General features: G+C 42.8%; 1 protein-coding gene across 2 annotated transcripts in view; it reads right to left on the bottom strand.

The window, feature by feature from the left end:
* LOC308220392 (SAM and SH3 domain-containing protein 1-like) overlaps positions 1-14,638 on the bottom strand; it is a gene marked incomplete at both ends in the record, with an annotated part of 560,546 nt that extends 545,908 nt beyond the window's left edge. Inside the window, 2 exons of one of the 2 annotated variants that reach the window (XM_080616327.1) lie at positions 12,951-13,416; positions 13,860-13,879. In XM_080616327.1, the coding sequence (XP_080472453.1) occupies positions 12,951-13,416; positions 13,860-13,879 (486 nt within the window). Of the gene's footprint in view, positions 1-12,950 lie in introns of both variants that reach the window. The other variant, XM_080616328.1, reaches the window with a different exon arrangement.
* Between the last annotated feature and the right edge of the window lie 263 nt (positions 14,639-14,901).

The following is a 14,901-nucleotide window of genomic DNA, read 5'->3' as shown; positions in this document are numbered from 1 at the left end:
AAAGACATTTAGATGAAGGCAAGGTTTCAACCAGAAACCACAATGGTTACATATTTTGATTTAGTACTTTCAAAACAGAACTGTATGTTCTCAGCAAAAACCTCACTCTGTTCCCAACAAAATCAATAGCAAAATTTCCACAGATATTTCATGATAGGGGTGATATGGTCAGAGCCTGCATACCTGACAGAATCTATTGTAAACATGCTTTAACTTTCGAAAATCCTACTAGAAAAGGCAACTGATAACACTTGCTGCTTAAACTGCAGAAGTTTACTCTTACATCAAAGAGCTCTTTACCTACAAACATACATGTTTCAGTTAAATATTCTGCATGTCTTTCTTTCAAGCAGCTAGCAAACATACCACAGGAAAGTACACAAAGACAAAAATTCAGTGCCACAGTCTGTTTAGGAAGCACTGCAAACCCCTTAAAGTAAAACCCAAGTATTCATGCATGCCCCAAACCCCTCATAATATAAAAACCACAAATAATTGCTCTGTTAGCATATTATTCCTTGTCTGTGTGATATACGTAACCACTAATAGGCAATTACTATTCAGGTAACTATCTGAAAGTCTACAGAAATGTTCGGTGGGTTTTTTCGTAAAAAACTGCCAACACTTTGCAAGACAAACCTCCACTAAAATAAAAAATAACTGGTGAAAAGCAATGCCATTCAGAATGGGATTTTTTATTTTTCAGCAGGTGCCAGAGAAGTAAGGCAATATATCAGCAAATAAATAAATCATGCAAGCTTCTACTGCTATTAAAGTTCTGAGAGGGGCTGTGTAAAGAAGCAAGATGCTAGTGATAACACTTGATAAATTCTGAAAATTCATACCAGAACTTGAACACCTTGTTCAATTTGAAGGAAAAAACAATGCTACCACTTCAGTTTAAAATAGCACATCTTTAAAATTAGACACTTATGAACTAGAAACTAACGAACACTTGAAGTGTATATCCATACTGCACAAACTATCAGGGAAAACAAGAAAAGAGTGAAGAGTATGAAATTTGAATGTGCTGAATAGAAGGATTAAACTGTTTTTTTTAGTTGTATAACAAATTCAAATTAGAGAAAAACATTTTTCCATAGCAAATATGACAAAAGAGGCACAGAGAAAAATAAGCTCTTGAAATTTCTTCGCTATCTTCACCTTTAATTCATATTCATCCTAAGTACAAAACTATTTCTTATTAAGATGATGCTCATTTCTTTATCCCTGTTGGAAGAAGCATACTCTGTACAAAGGAATTTTTGCCTTATTTTCCAAATCTAGATCAATACTATTAACTCTTGCATCAATTTCAGACGCGGAAAAATCCACGAAACAAGTTCTATGAAAACAATTAGTTCTCCTGGACAAATCTGTGCCCCTACCAAAACCATCACACACACACTGAATAAGGATGTACTGCAATGGCTTATTTCCTGTTAGACACCATAAGAATTGCTTTAATAAATCCAGTGGTTGCATAAGCAGTTCTTCTTAATATACATAAATTTAGAATATCAATTCTCATTCAAGGCAATTTCCAGCTCTAAAATGAAAGAATTCCTTAGGGAAACACATCAATATCTTACAACCTCCTCTATAGGTGAATGAATACCCACTATTGAAAGCTTATATGAAAACCACATGATTTTATAAGAAGTGATGCAGTATCTTGTAAAACACACAGTACCCACACTATCACATATTTGCTACAGTATCAGTACAAGCCAACTTCAACAAGAGATTCAAATTACCTCCCACTGTGATAACCTCTGCTTTCACTGATATGCATAAAACTTACCTGCAACAAGTAGTATTGCAGACGACCTGGATTACATCAGAAAAACAACCCAAACTAGTTCAGTTTTATGCAGTGCCACTCATACTTCAGATGAAGTAAATAACCACTGAAGCCACTAGTCTGGGATACCAGATACAAGCCTAGCTCAGCTGATTTCCATTGCTACCTGATAGCAATTAAGTTAGTTCCTCTCACTCTGCAGCATGTGCATGCTTTTCTATTGAAAAGAATAAAATCATTTTCCTCAGGAAATTATTGTTTTCAGGACCCAAAGTACCACTGAAAGGATAATTTTTCAACATTTCTTCAAACACTGAGTTTTAGACCACAATTCTGGGAAATAAAGTCAACTTTTTAAGAGAATATTGCCATACCCTTTGCTAAGGATAGTAATGTTACTTCTTAAAGAGACAGAAAATGGGTGACTGGAGTTTCTCCTTTGGTTTTGACATTTACTGGCAATGACACAAACTTCTAGTTACTAGCTTCATGAAGTATGGCCTTACTGTATGTAATTTTTAGAGCTGGACAGAAACCAGCTAGTGGTATTCTTGTCAAACTTCCCCTTCATCCTACTCCACAAGCTACAGAACATTATTTTTACCGCTGTAAATACCAAGTGCATGTGAAAATCCTCTCTGAAATACTCTCTTGGCAAATCTTTTTTAGAAGTTATCATAGGAAAATCCAATACATTTTCTTCATATGAAAATAACAAAGCAGGTGAAATCAAAATTACTCTTTTTCCAGATCTCTTGATAAGAGTTTCAGTCACATTTCCTTATTTTCTGCTTTTCTCCATTATCCTAAAATGAATAAACTTTCTTGGTTAGTAATTTTCACTCTTCTCTTTATTAACCCTTGAGTTTCTTTGATTAGTGTTTTAAAATCAGATTTCCTTGTGATGCTTGGTCTGATAGGAGAGAGAATGTAGACTAAGGGGCCAAAACAGTCATTCTTATCTTTAGGTTTAATGCTTTAGCCTAGGAACTAGCACATGAAGATCTGTGATTGACCTTCTTAAGCGAAAATTCAATTCTTGATGATTCTTTTCCTGGTACTTCCCATTCTCTAGCTATGGAAAAGCTGCTTCTAAACCAACAGCTGGAGGGAAACCTTAACTATGAGGTATGCAAAAGATCAGAGATGCATTTGTACAAAAATTCTCAATGCAGTACAACACAAGCAGTTATTTGTAGAAGACCTGTAAACAAAATTTGAAGAAAAACATTTTGCAACAACTAAAATATTGGACAAGGATTCTGAGATGCTGCAATTAGAAGCAATTAAGATGATCACATGACTAGACCTAAAACACTTATGTAAAAAAGCCCTTTTATCATCTTTGCACTGAACTCCTAACTTTCGATAAGATTACAGCTTATTTTTTTAATAATACATTCAGCCTTGCTTCAAAAAGACCAAATGAGTCCCATACATATGTTCGAAAGGGATAATGCATCCTCCTTTTCCTAGATCAATCCCTTCTTTCTGCCAGAGAACTGAGGCTAGAGGGACTTTGGATAACTGCAGCTTTAAAGTAACTGGTATTTTTAAGTTTGGAATTTCTAAGATTGAAGTCTAGAGCTTCAGTTTTACAAGAACAATCTGAGCTCAGCCTTCTGCATTGGTCAATGGGAGGGTAGCTGGGGACACCAAATGCAAAGGAGAGAGAAGTGATGGCCCCACTCTGCTGAGTGGGGAGAAAGCTTCTGTTCTCATCAGAGCATGAAGGAGGACAGAGAAGGATCCAAATTACAGCCTGAGATTCTGGGGTGGCAGGAGAGAGAGATGGAAGGTAACTCATACAAGGGCTTGGGATGGGATGGGACAAGAAAAATACAGTATTTTCTCAAGCCGTACAAAAAGGTATTGCTACATCAGTTCCATATTTCCACCCAAACAGATCATGGTTAACACTCGTCAGCTTTGTTAAGTGAATGTAGAATGGGGAGAAAAAGGTTAGAGAGACCTAAAGCAAAAGATGTACATTCCTGGGTGGGAAAGAGATTGTTCTTAGGGCAGAAAACAGTGTTTCTTGAGACAGACTTAGAGGAGACGATTTAGAAGTCAGGGAATGGGTAGCTCTGGGATACACTGAGGGCTCTGGAACAGTAAGGCTGGGAGATATGGAGCCCAAGGGACAGGAGCTTGCTAGTGCAGAGGAGTCACTCCCAGCAAACATCTCTGTCCACAAACCAAGGGCATTGCTGCAGAACTGGCTCCCACTACTAGTTTTGGTTTTTGAGGGCTTTTTTTTTTTCCTCTATGTAATACTGACTTATTAAGTTTTTGGTTTATACTGGCTTTTGGCCTTCTTCACAGCATGAAGGGCCTAGCTCCAGCTCTCAATGCCTTTTTCTGCTAATAAAAATATTTCCTTCCATGCATGTGAGAGTATGGCCAAGTGGCCACTTAAGTAACTCCGGGAAAAAAAACAGTACAAGCTTTTCTTAGTCCCCAGCTGAAAGGCAACTTTTTCTTTCCAGCTTTTTAACTCTTAACCACACTGAATTTACAGTGTGGTTTCTGAGGCACAGACATCAGAACTGGACTTAATTTCCCCATAAACTTATGACTGACATCATATGCAGTGATAATACCACATCCCTGCTTTGGGGTTTTTATCCTCAAAACCAATGCGTTCTTCTTGGGAAAAAAAAGTACTTGTGGAAGACATATATTTGTATGTGGTTGTAAGTTTATTTGCTATATATGACTGTCATAAGAGTACAGTTGTGAACAACTATGTGTACTTGGTTACAGCCAATATACATTAGTGAAGATTTCAGAGAATATTTACCAAATATTTATCCTAGCACAAACCTGTAAGCTATATATTCAGTCTGCCTTGCCACTATTCAAACTGCTAATGGTGATATTTAAGCCTTTGAAAAGTTCTTATGTTTGCATGCTACTGCTGTATTTTTATTGTTTTCATCTCATGTCATCCTGCTTTCACTCTCCACAAAAATTACAGTCAGTAAGGGTGTGCTTGTCAGCCAATTTAAATTTGAACACTTTACGCCAAACCCAGCATCAAATGAAATCACCGGCAAAATCCCCACTGACTTCACTCGGAGTAAGACCAACTGGAGAAGCAAGGCTCCCATGAGAGGCGTGCATCAGTCATTCACATCCTGCTGAGTCTGTGAGAACCAGGATGAGATACTATTTGAAGGCCCTTCTACTTGTGTTTCATGCGACACACCACTTCTCTTTTGTTTTGCAGAACTGTATGAGAAGATTTTTACTATCAGCAAGTAACAAGCTGAAGAGGCTGGATGAGTCACTGGAGACAGTTTTGGGCCAGCTCGGCTTGCAGACTGCCAGTGTCATGGAAGGTTCACCCAATTCTCCCCTTCCTGCTGCACAGCCATCCCAAAATAACGTGGCAGTGCTAAACATAGCACCGCTGTGCTCTTTTAATAAACAATGATTCCTGCAGCGTGTACAAGTCACCACATTTGTCAAGATAAGCACATCAACATAAATTGTCGTATTAGCCTCGACAAAGAGATTGAATCAGATAGCTTTGTCAAACACCAAGCAAAGGGGCTCATTCAAACTGACAAAGCAAGAAATTTAAAAGTTGAACCTACCAATCTAGCCTTAACTCATTCCGTCCTCTCCTGCTGCGGAAGAGTCTCAAACCAGTAAGGGAGCTCCTGTAAGTGATATAATAAATTCATTCCTGATTTGCAATAACAATATTCCTGTCACTTCAAACCCCTGTGCTGCACTTTTCAAAATTTCTGTAATGGCTGTTAGTATGTTTCACATTATGCATATGGATCTATATACCTCAGTGGTTAGGGACTCTTCATAATAACATATGCACAGAGGGTATAACTAACAGGCAAAATTAACAGGTATAACTAATTGCCATATAGACAAGTTACTGGTTATTCCTTGACTGCATTTTAGCTACTTACTTGTAACAAAGTTTAATCATAAGGCAATGGACAAAGACGCTGCAGTAGTGGGTCTCAGTCCTTCATCTGTCTAAATTTTTTCATTACTTTAGGCAAAGTCTTCAATTTCACATCTGAAATCAGGGACACAGCTGCTCTATATATTATGGTATATGTGAGATAGTGATATTGGTCATAAACAGAACTAGAAACATGTTCCAAAAGATTACTTCGCTGGTGAGAAATTATCTTGGTTTCTTTGGTATTCCTCACACATGGTTGGGTGTATGGGCTTCATCATCCTCCATATGGCAGAGACAGAAGCCCTGGGGGTGGGGGTATCAACAGAAATATTTTCCTAAAGGAAAATGTGTTTTCTCCTCAAGAAGACTTACAATCAGCAAACTTATTTAAAACAAGATAGGTTTATCGGTGCGCAGGAGTGAAACTGGCAGTTAAGACTTCTGCCACTCCAGACAGAAGTCTGACCGCATTGTGTCCTTTGGGGGAAGAAAAAGCCTTCAGGGAACTACACCATGCCAGGCCAGAGACCTGTAAGTTTTGCTTTTCATTCAAGCCTGGAGCTGTGTGGAGGATGAAGGAAGGATCCCCCTTTCAGGGCAGCTGCTGCTCGCAATGGCAGGCTGCTCAGCCCCACACAATCTTCAGAGACGAAAGCCACACACTCCCCTTCTCCTCTGCCAGCTCCCACCACCACCCGAGCTGAGAAAATACACTTAACACGGTCCTAGAAAGGGGGCGAGAAAGCTGTGGCACTGATACTATCCTCTGTCAGGACTTCACCTTTAATATACCCAAATGGGATCTTCCTCCCCTCAAAACTGAGAGATAATGAAAACCAGGAAGATTTACATTGAACATTTCCACAGGAAATTGAATACACTTTAAAATATTCAGGAACAATTCAAATGCAAATACAGCACAGTACTGTATTATTCATATTCTTCAACATTTTGCCTTAATGGTCTGACTGGAAGACGATCTTTTCCAGTTTGTTTTCTGTGAGGTTAATAAACCGGGACTTTAAAACAACCATCCAATATATGAGGTCCTGTATTTTCTTTAAAAGAAACAGAATTACAAAGTCAAAGGCAAATCCAGTGGTTTATTACATAAAATACTTTTTCACTTCCTGAACATTGCCTGTAGCTTTGCTAATTTATTGCCATGAAAATATTGTTACTCCTTAATGCACTAGTACTTTTGTCAATAGGCAGTTTTCCCCAAGGCATATTTGAGAATGCTCTGCTAATCAGAGTTGATGCAGTTATTCCAAAGCAGCCAGGTCTTTAGAAAAAGGTTTGTGTTTAACTCTAGCATAGGTGAGTGTTGTCATTCCTTTAAAGCACAATATTTTTAATTCACTGAATTCACTTGTGTAGATATCTGTAGCACTGAGTACATTATCCAGACTCAGACTGCACAAGTGTATTTTAAAGCAGTATTGCTGGCATCTTTTCCTCTCAACATTTAACTTAAGTGAAATATTCCTCATTTTGTAGTGGCAAGGATTAAATGAACATTTAATCAGAACCACAAATCTGTGCTGTATCATCAGCACAGAACTTACAAAAATGCAGATGGGTATTTAAGCAGATAATCACTTGGATCTGACTTTTTACTTTTCTACATCTGCTTGAACATTTGAGATTATGACCTCAAATACAGCTGAATTTTTAGTCTTTTTCATTAACATCACCATGACTGACAATGACATCACGTACACATACACATGTCACACTACAGTTTTATTCTCTCTAACAAATATTGAAATCTGCGTGAGTATAACTTTACTGAGGTTAAGTAAATCATCTTAATTGGTGTGGGAGCTTTTAATGCATGTATGTTTTCAGTCATTTTTAATGCATTTGCAGTCCTCTGCAGATGAAAAATTGAATAAAGTTCCTCAAGAAACAGGTCAGGCCATTAATTTCAATTAGAAATAGTAATGAAATTCCAGTAAACTATTAAATGTCACTTAATCTATATTTCAGATAAATAGAATACTTAATTTCTCCTGGCATGTTCCACAACAAGGCACCCTACTTGTCTTTATATTGACACAACTGGTGCTCCTCTGTTTTCCCTACCACAGTGACATTTAGTGACATTATTCCTGCTGAAACCCAGCATGGACATAATCCATTTTGCAACAAGCCCACTAAGGCAAGAAGTGTCTCTGTATGGATGTAAAGGCTCTGCTCCCTCTGATCTGGCTGGTTGAGACTAGTGCTACGCTTTTCTTTGTTCATCTTTGCTGGAATCCAGGGGGGCAGCTCATTTTGGTTTCCTTCTGCCAGTAGTTCATCCCCCCAAAACTTCTATATGGCAAAAGGACACTAATATTATTTCTACACTGGGCATAATTAAGTTCCTTATTAAGGACAGAATTACAGCCATCAAGATTATTTTTTTTTACGTAGCTATGTGTTTTGACATGACACAGATATTTCACTCGACCAAGAGAGGTACCATGGGTTCTTGCTTGAAGAGTACTCAGGCCCATCACCTCCACAATAAGTCTCTTAGATGTATGATACTTCTAAAGCTATCAGCCAGCAGCAGCAGGAGTGAAACTAAAACCGAAGACTTGGAGTATTAAGGAGCATTACCAACATGAAACGAAATCTGACTTCTGGAGAGTTCTCCTCAGTTACAGCTGTATTCCTTGGCTTATATCTGGAAAATACATAAGATGCAGTTTGAAGAGGAGAGGCCTCCTTCTAACTCTCCAGAGAAATAAGATGGTTTGTGATAATTCTCCATGTCTGAAGTCACCCACACACATGGCTTCAATTCAAAGTTTGTACATCTTTAAGGGATTTATATTAAGCTCTGCTAAGTAGTTGTTAGTAATTTCTGTTGACTGTAATCAAACTAAGTTAAACTAAAATCTACCATGTCAATATACATTTCTATCCTTCCCACTCTGCTGTCTCACCCTTCATCTGAAAATACAGCGACAACACTGGAAGGACAATGAAAGGATGCTTTTAACACCTCCACAGCCATATCCAATACTAATTTTTGATCCTTTGATGTGTCTATAGCTCAGGCAGCTGGCAAGAATGTATGAACAAGACACAGGAGCAGTGCTTCCAGTTTCCAGTGATGTTTAAGAAAAAAATAAATCAAAAATTGTCTGAGAACTACATAACTGTGTTCTTCAGGTAACAAGTAAAATGCATGCACATGTATGCATACATGCAGACACAGAGACATGCTCCTTCATTCAGATACTATTTTCCATTCATTGATATTAAGAGGAAAGGCTGTGTGGAGATCTCAGAGCAGCCTTCCAGTATCTGAAGGGGGGCTATAGCGATGCTGGGGAGGGACTATTCCTTAGGGATTGTGGTGATAAGACAAGGGGTAACGGGTTCAAACTTAAACAGGGGAAGTTTAGATTTGCTATAAGGAAGAAATTCTTTACTGTGAGGGTGGTGAGGCACTGGAATGGGTTGCCCAGGGAAGTTGTGAATGCTCCATCCCTGGCAGTGTTCAAGGCCAGGTTGGACAGAGCCTTGAGTGGCATGGTTTAGTGGGAGGTGTCCCTGCACATGGCAGGAGGGTTGGAACTAGATGTTCTTAAGGTCCTCTCCAACCCTAACTATTCTATGATTCTATGAAAACATGATGTCATTGTCCATGTAAGCCATGGAGGGAAGTAGGTGGCTAGTTAGCTGCCCAGCAGCACCAGAAATGCAAATAGATGGCAAATAGGTCAGTGTCTAGTGCCCTGCTCTAAAGTACCAGTACAACCATCTGTAGATGGACATGTGATAAATGCATATAAAACCTTGACACAAGCCTCAAGCCAATTCTTTAATACTGTGCACAGCAGAGAATGCATCTAGTTTCTTTCGACATGCAGAAGTCTGTACACCACATATTCTATATACAAAGTATAATACAGGTTGATTAAACTATGTCCACAATTTTCTAAAGTTTTTTTAAAAGAGACACTGTTATAACATGACTCTTTTCTAAATGAAAGCATACAGTATTTCATTTTTCTTGCCCTAAACAACATCCAATGAATAGTTTACAGTGACGTGATCTTTGCTATTCCCTTTAAGCCGTTTTGGAGATGGATTGCTACAGTGGGTGGCATTCAGGATAACACATGTTGAGCAACGACACTCAAATCTTGCCAGTTTTATGGTTTCTTACAACATGCTACGATGCCAAGTGATTCACACAGAGGAGATGGAGAAAGTTTTTCTATTACTGTAAAAAAAATGATGTTATACGCATTTATCATCCAAAATAAATACATTGACACTACAGGCTGAAATAAAACTAGGAAAGTAAGCTTGGTTTCTCTACTTCAAAATATTGCATTTAGATTAAACCTATTAAAGATGAGTGATGTTCAGTGTAAGATGAGCTTGCTCTGACACCCATCAAATTAAAATAAGGTGAGTTAAAGAAGAAACCAGCGCCAAAGATTTGAATTTCCTGATGTCTCATGCTGCCATCTGAGAAATTTTACAACTCCTATGGAGGAGGTATAGAAGAGAGAAGGTAGAGGATCCACTTGGTAAGACAGACCTAGTCACTATAAATATACACGAAGTCAAAAGGAAGAAGTAAAATGTAGCTATGCAGGTGAGTAACGTGCTGTAGCTATACTGATAAGCCAGAACTTCCATAGTTGTTCTTTCATCCAAGATACATACTGGTAATTTCAGAAAAGTGTTAGCCCAACGACATAACAGTTCAAAGGAAGGGGGGAAAAATCTCTACAAAATGATACAGTAACTTTTGGAAGATGCTGTACTTAGAGTAAATGTTCATGGATGTTTTGTTAGATTTGACCACTGTCCTATCAGATTTGCTACACTGCCTCTGACAATGTTATCATACAGATGTTTCAGGAAAAGAGAACAAATCATAGAATCATAAAATGGTTAGGGTTGGAAAGGCTGAGAAAGCTGGGGCTGTTCAGCTTGGAGAACAGAAGCTGCATGGAGACCTCATAGCAGCCTTCCAGTATCTGGAAGGGGCCTACAAGGATGCTGGAAAGGGACTTTTCATTAGGGACTGTAGTCACAGGACAAGGGGTAATGGGTTCAAACTTAAACAGGGGAAATTTAGATTAGATATAAGGAAGAAGTTCTTTACTGTGAGGGTGGTGAGGCACTGGAACAGGTTGCCCAAAGAAGTGATAAATGCTCAGTCCCTGGCGGTGTTCAAGGCCAGGTTGGTGCTCCGGAGTTCGAGGATTCCAGGTGAGAGAAAGAGACAAATAGAGAACTCACAACTAGTTTCTTAATATAGGAAAACATAGTGATAGTAAAGGATACAGTAAAGGATACTTCTGATGTTTGGTTATCTTACCAACCCCAAGGACCCTATGATAACAATCAGGAAACCAGCTCTGAGAATCATCATAGCAGTGCCAGGTGGCAGGCTCAACCCTAGCGGGCATCCCCACAGGGGCAACATTGACCTGGGTGGTATGAGGTTCTGCCTCCCCTGCATTGCATGAGGTTCAGGCTTTTATACTGACAAAAACTGCATACTCATTCTGACGGAGGGGGCCAGCCTATGTCAGAAGTGGCCAGCTATATCTAGAAAGGTCTCCAAGGGTTGAGACTTTGCCGGGGAGTTCTAAAGCGGAACTTTCAGGGTAGGAACCACAGCTGAACTTTCCAGGGAGCAGCCAAAGCAGGACTCTCCGGGGAGGAGCCAAAGTGGACAAACAGTACTTTTCTATCTTTGTGTGGTTTACCATGGACCATTACCTGTTGCTCCTGACACAGTTGGACAGAGCCTTGGGTGACATGGTCTAGTGTGAGGTGTCCCTGCCCACGGCAGGGGGGTTGGAACTAGATGATCTTAAGGTCCTTTCCAACCCAAACCATTCTATAAATATCTCAAACCAGTCAACTGTGCTCTACCTGAGAAGTAACTATTGGTCCTCTATCACCAAGCTCTTAAAAGACTGGAGTCCTGAAACTTGCTGCCTTATCAGTCTTATTATCTGCACTTCCACATTGTTACCCAAGTTGAATTTTACTCATTATACTCAGGTCTCCTAGAGCAGATAACTCATTCTCAATTTTAATTCCTCACATTTCTGTAAATCCAGAACTGCAGACTTCCCCACCACCTTGCCTCCATACCTTCATAAGCTTCTCAGAGGTAAAAAGTACCCAAAAGTTGAAGGTCAACTGCAACTGCTCAGTCTTTCTGAAAAATCAGACTTCAAATCATCACAGAAAATACAGGCAACTTGGGCCATCCAAAAACTTTGAAGCACTTCATTCTGAACTCAGAAGCAACCATGCATTATAATACCTTGTTTTCTTTCACAAATTATCCATGGTATTAGTCATTCAGTTCTGTTGTGTTTATTCTGCATATAGCTTTTTCAGCAGGAAACCTACAGAAAACTTTAGACATAACAATTTCTATCTTCCAAACCACATGAGTCTTAGACTTTAACCTTTCAAAAGGTAAGAATTAGGTAAATATCAGGGTTTTCATCAACCTGGAATGTACTCTTCCAAGACCTGCACTTTCCTGGCCTTTCAGCAGACCACGTGTCCTAGAGATAGACCGACCTGTCCTGGAGCAGCTGATGAACAGGTCTGACATTCACCAGTCACTACCATCCTCCAATAAATAAATCCAGGAAACAGAAGGAGTTGTTCCTCCAGCCAGATTACCACCTGCTTCACCAGCCATTTCGCCAACAGAAACTGACACTAAAATATGACCTTTAACAAAAGATTTAAAAGAAGCCATCACTCTCCAACACAATGGAGAAATTTCACAGGACAGAAAAACAAACAAACAAAACCCCAAGCCACTAAGCCTGCCTTGTCAATTTCTGCCTTCACGCCCCAAACACTCAGCCTGGACTAAGAGAACCGGTTAAGGTAAAACAGACGCAACACCAAAAGGCAGAGCAATGCTGCACCACCCCATAAATCCACACCAAGCCAATAAGCATTGGTGGATCTGACCTGTACTGGCCCCATTCCTCTTCACACCTGGCTGGTGCTAAGTCCTTATCATGTTTCCTCTGAAAATGCCACCACTACAGTAGGAGATGAACAGGACCAGGTCCCTCATCTCCAGCTGGATGCCATCCAGCCTCCTGCTGTCAGCGGGAGGCCCAGACCAGCAGCCACCACCGCCCCAGAACACCTGGGTGGCCCGGCCCCTCCTGAGGGCAGGGGCAGCGGGAACCCTCTTACCTTGTTGGAGTAGGGGGGTTTACTCAGGTTGATGCCGTCGCGGATGAGCTTGTCCCGGATCATGATCTTCAGCTTCAGTCTGGGGTAGGCGGTGAGCCCCCCGCCGCCGCCCGCCCGCCGCCGCCCGCCGGGGCGGTGCCGGGGGTCCGCCCCCCGCCGGGCCTCATCCTGCCCCACCACCCGCCGGGGGTAGCGCCCGGTGCCGGGGGGCCCCGGCCGCGGCGGCGGCTGCGGCTCCAGGGTGAAGTACAGCCCCGCCGCCGTCTCGTCCGCCTCCTTCAGCCGCCGCACAGCTTCGTGGATCCGGCGGCGGTGGTGGGGCACGGCCACGCCGATGGCATCCAGGTCCGGGTCCCCGATCTGCTTGCAGACCTCCAGGTCGTCGTAGCCATTGTCGACGAAGGACTCGGCGTACTGGGGGAGCTGCAGGGTCTTCAGCCACTCGTAGACTATGTTGGTGCACATACTGGTTCCAAAATAATGACTGCAACTTTCAGCACCGAAGCCAGCCTCCCCCTTTCCCCGCCTCGCCAAAGGAAATAAACCCACAAAAACCTGCGATGCAACTGAAAGGTCTCAAAATCAAGGTCAAGATACCAACAACCACCAGGAAAAAAAAAAAAAATTAATATCCTTAAAGCAGATGAATAGGGCACAGCAAGAACCGCTGAACAAATCCGTCCTGTTTATTCCTCCTCCTGTTTTCCTACCGCCAAGTACAGCCGCTTTCTGCCACCGGAGAAGGGAGCCTCGGACTAGAGAGAAGCGAACCGTAAGGGTGCATCCCCTAAAATCCCAAGTCGCTGCTGCACAACATCCACCCACTTTCTCTGGAAGTAATTCGCAGTCGCTGGGGTTTTTTTCCCCTCTTCCTTTCAGTGTTAGTTTCTGTTTCTGCTTGTGTCTCACCTTCCTGCGCTCTGTCGCATGATGAAGCTGTTTACTGTGGGGAGCTGCTTTGGTACCCGATCACGCTGGGGAGCACAGGGTTCCCGCACGCTCGGCCGGCACGGGCAAGGCTGCAGCGTGCGGTGCCCGCCTCTCCCGGCTCTCTCCCGGCAGCGGGGGCATGCGGCGGCTCTTGCTTTCCTTTGAAAAGGGTCCTTTAGGATTAAGAGTAAAAAAAAAGAAAGAAAAAGGAAAAAAAACCATAAGAATCCCACTCACTTTTCCGAGTTACTTTCCCAGTTCCCCTTCACCCCCGGGATGATGGTTAAACTCGCTTCACCGACAGTGAGACCCCAGACGGCTTTCCAACCCCACTTTCTCCGCGCTACTGGCAGCGGTGCCCTCTTGTTACCCCCGGGGCAGGGAGCCCCGCGCCCGGCGCGCACAACTTTCCCCGCTTTCCCCTATCCGCGCTACCCCTCCCGCCGCTGCCAGCAGCCGCCCCGGAGAGGAGGAGGATGAGGCAGTGGCGGCGGCGGGGCCGTGCGGGCAGCCAGCGCTCCGTGCATCCTCCGGCGGCGGCGGATGGCTGATCTGCGACAGGTCACTGGCACTCCCCCCTCCTCTCTCGCTAGTGGCGGGGCTTTCCTCTCCTGCCAGCGGTACCCCGGCGCGGTGCTTCCCTCCCAGATCCTCCTTCCTCCCCTACCCCTGAGGCGCCTGACACGCCGCCAGCAGATTTCCTCCGGCTCCTCCCGGTGCTCCGTGTGCGGCTTCTCCCCGCTCCTCCTCCGCGCCCGTCACCCCGCTGCCAGCCGCCTCCCTAGCTCTCCCCGGAGCCCTTTCAACTTTCCCCGCCGTCAGCCCTCGATCTGTGCCGCCGGCCGCCCCTGCCAGACCCGCCGGGGCGCAGGCACGGCAAGCCCAGCCGAGCAGCGGCGGGGGTTGGCTGCCTCCGCTCCGCAAGCTCTCCTGAGGGCTTGCCCGTCCCCTTTCCACGCGGGCACGGGCAGGCACCGCGCCGAGGGGGTACGGCCCGGGGAGCTGCACCCCCGGGCTCCCT

Source organism: Psittacula echo, assembly GCF_963264785.1.
Source record: "Psittacula echo genome assembly, chromosome: 4".
Classification (NCBI taxonomy): domain Eukaryota; kingdom Metazoa; phylum Chordata; class Aves; order Psittaciformes; family Psittacidae; genus Psittacula; species Psittacula echo.
This window is presented reverse-complemented; position numbering and strand designations above follow the sequence as displayed.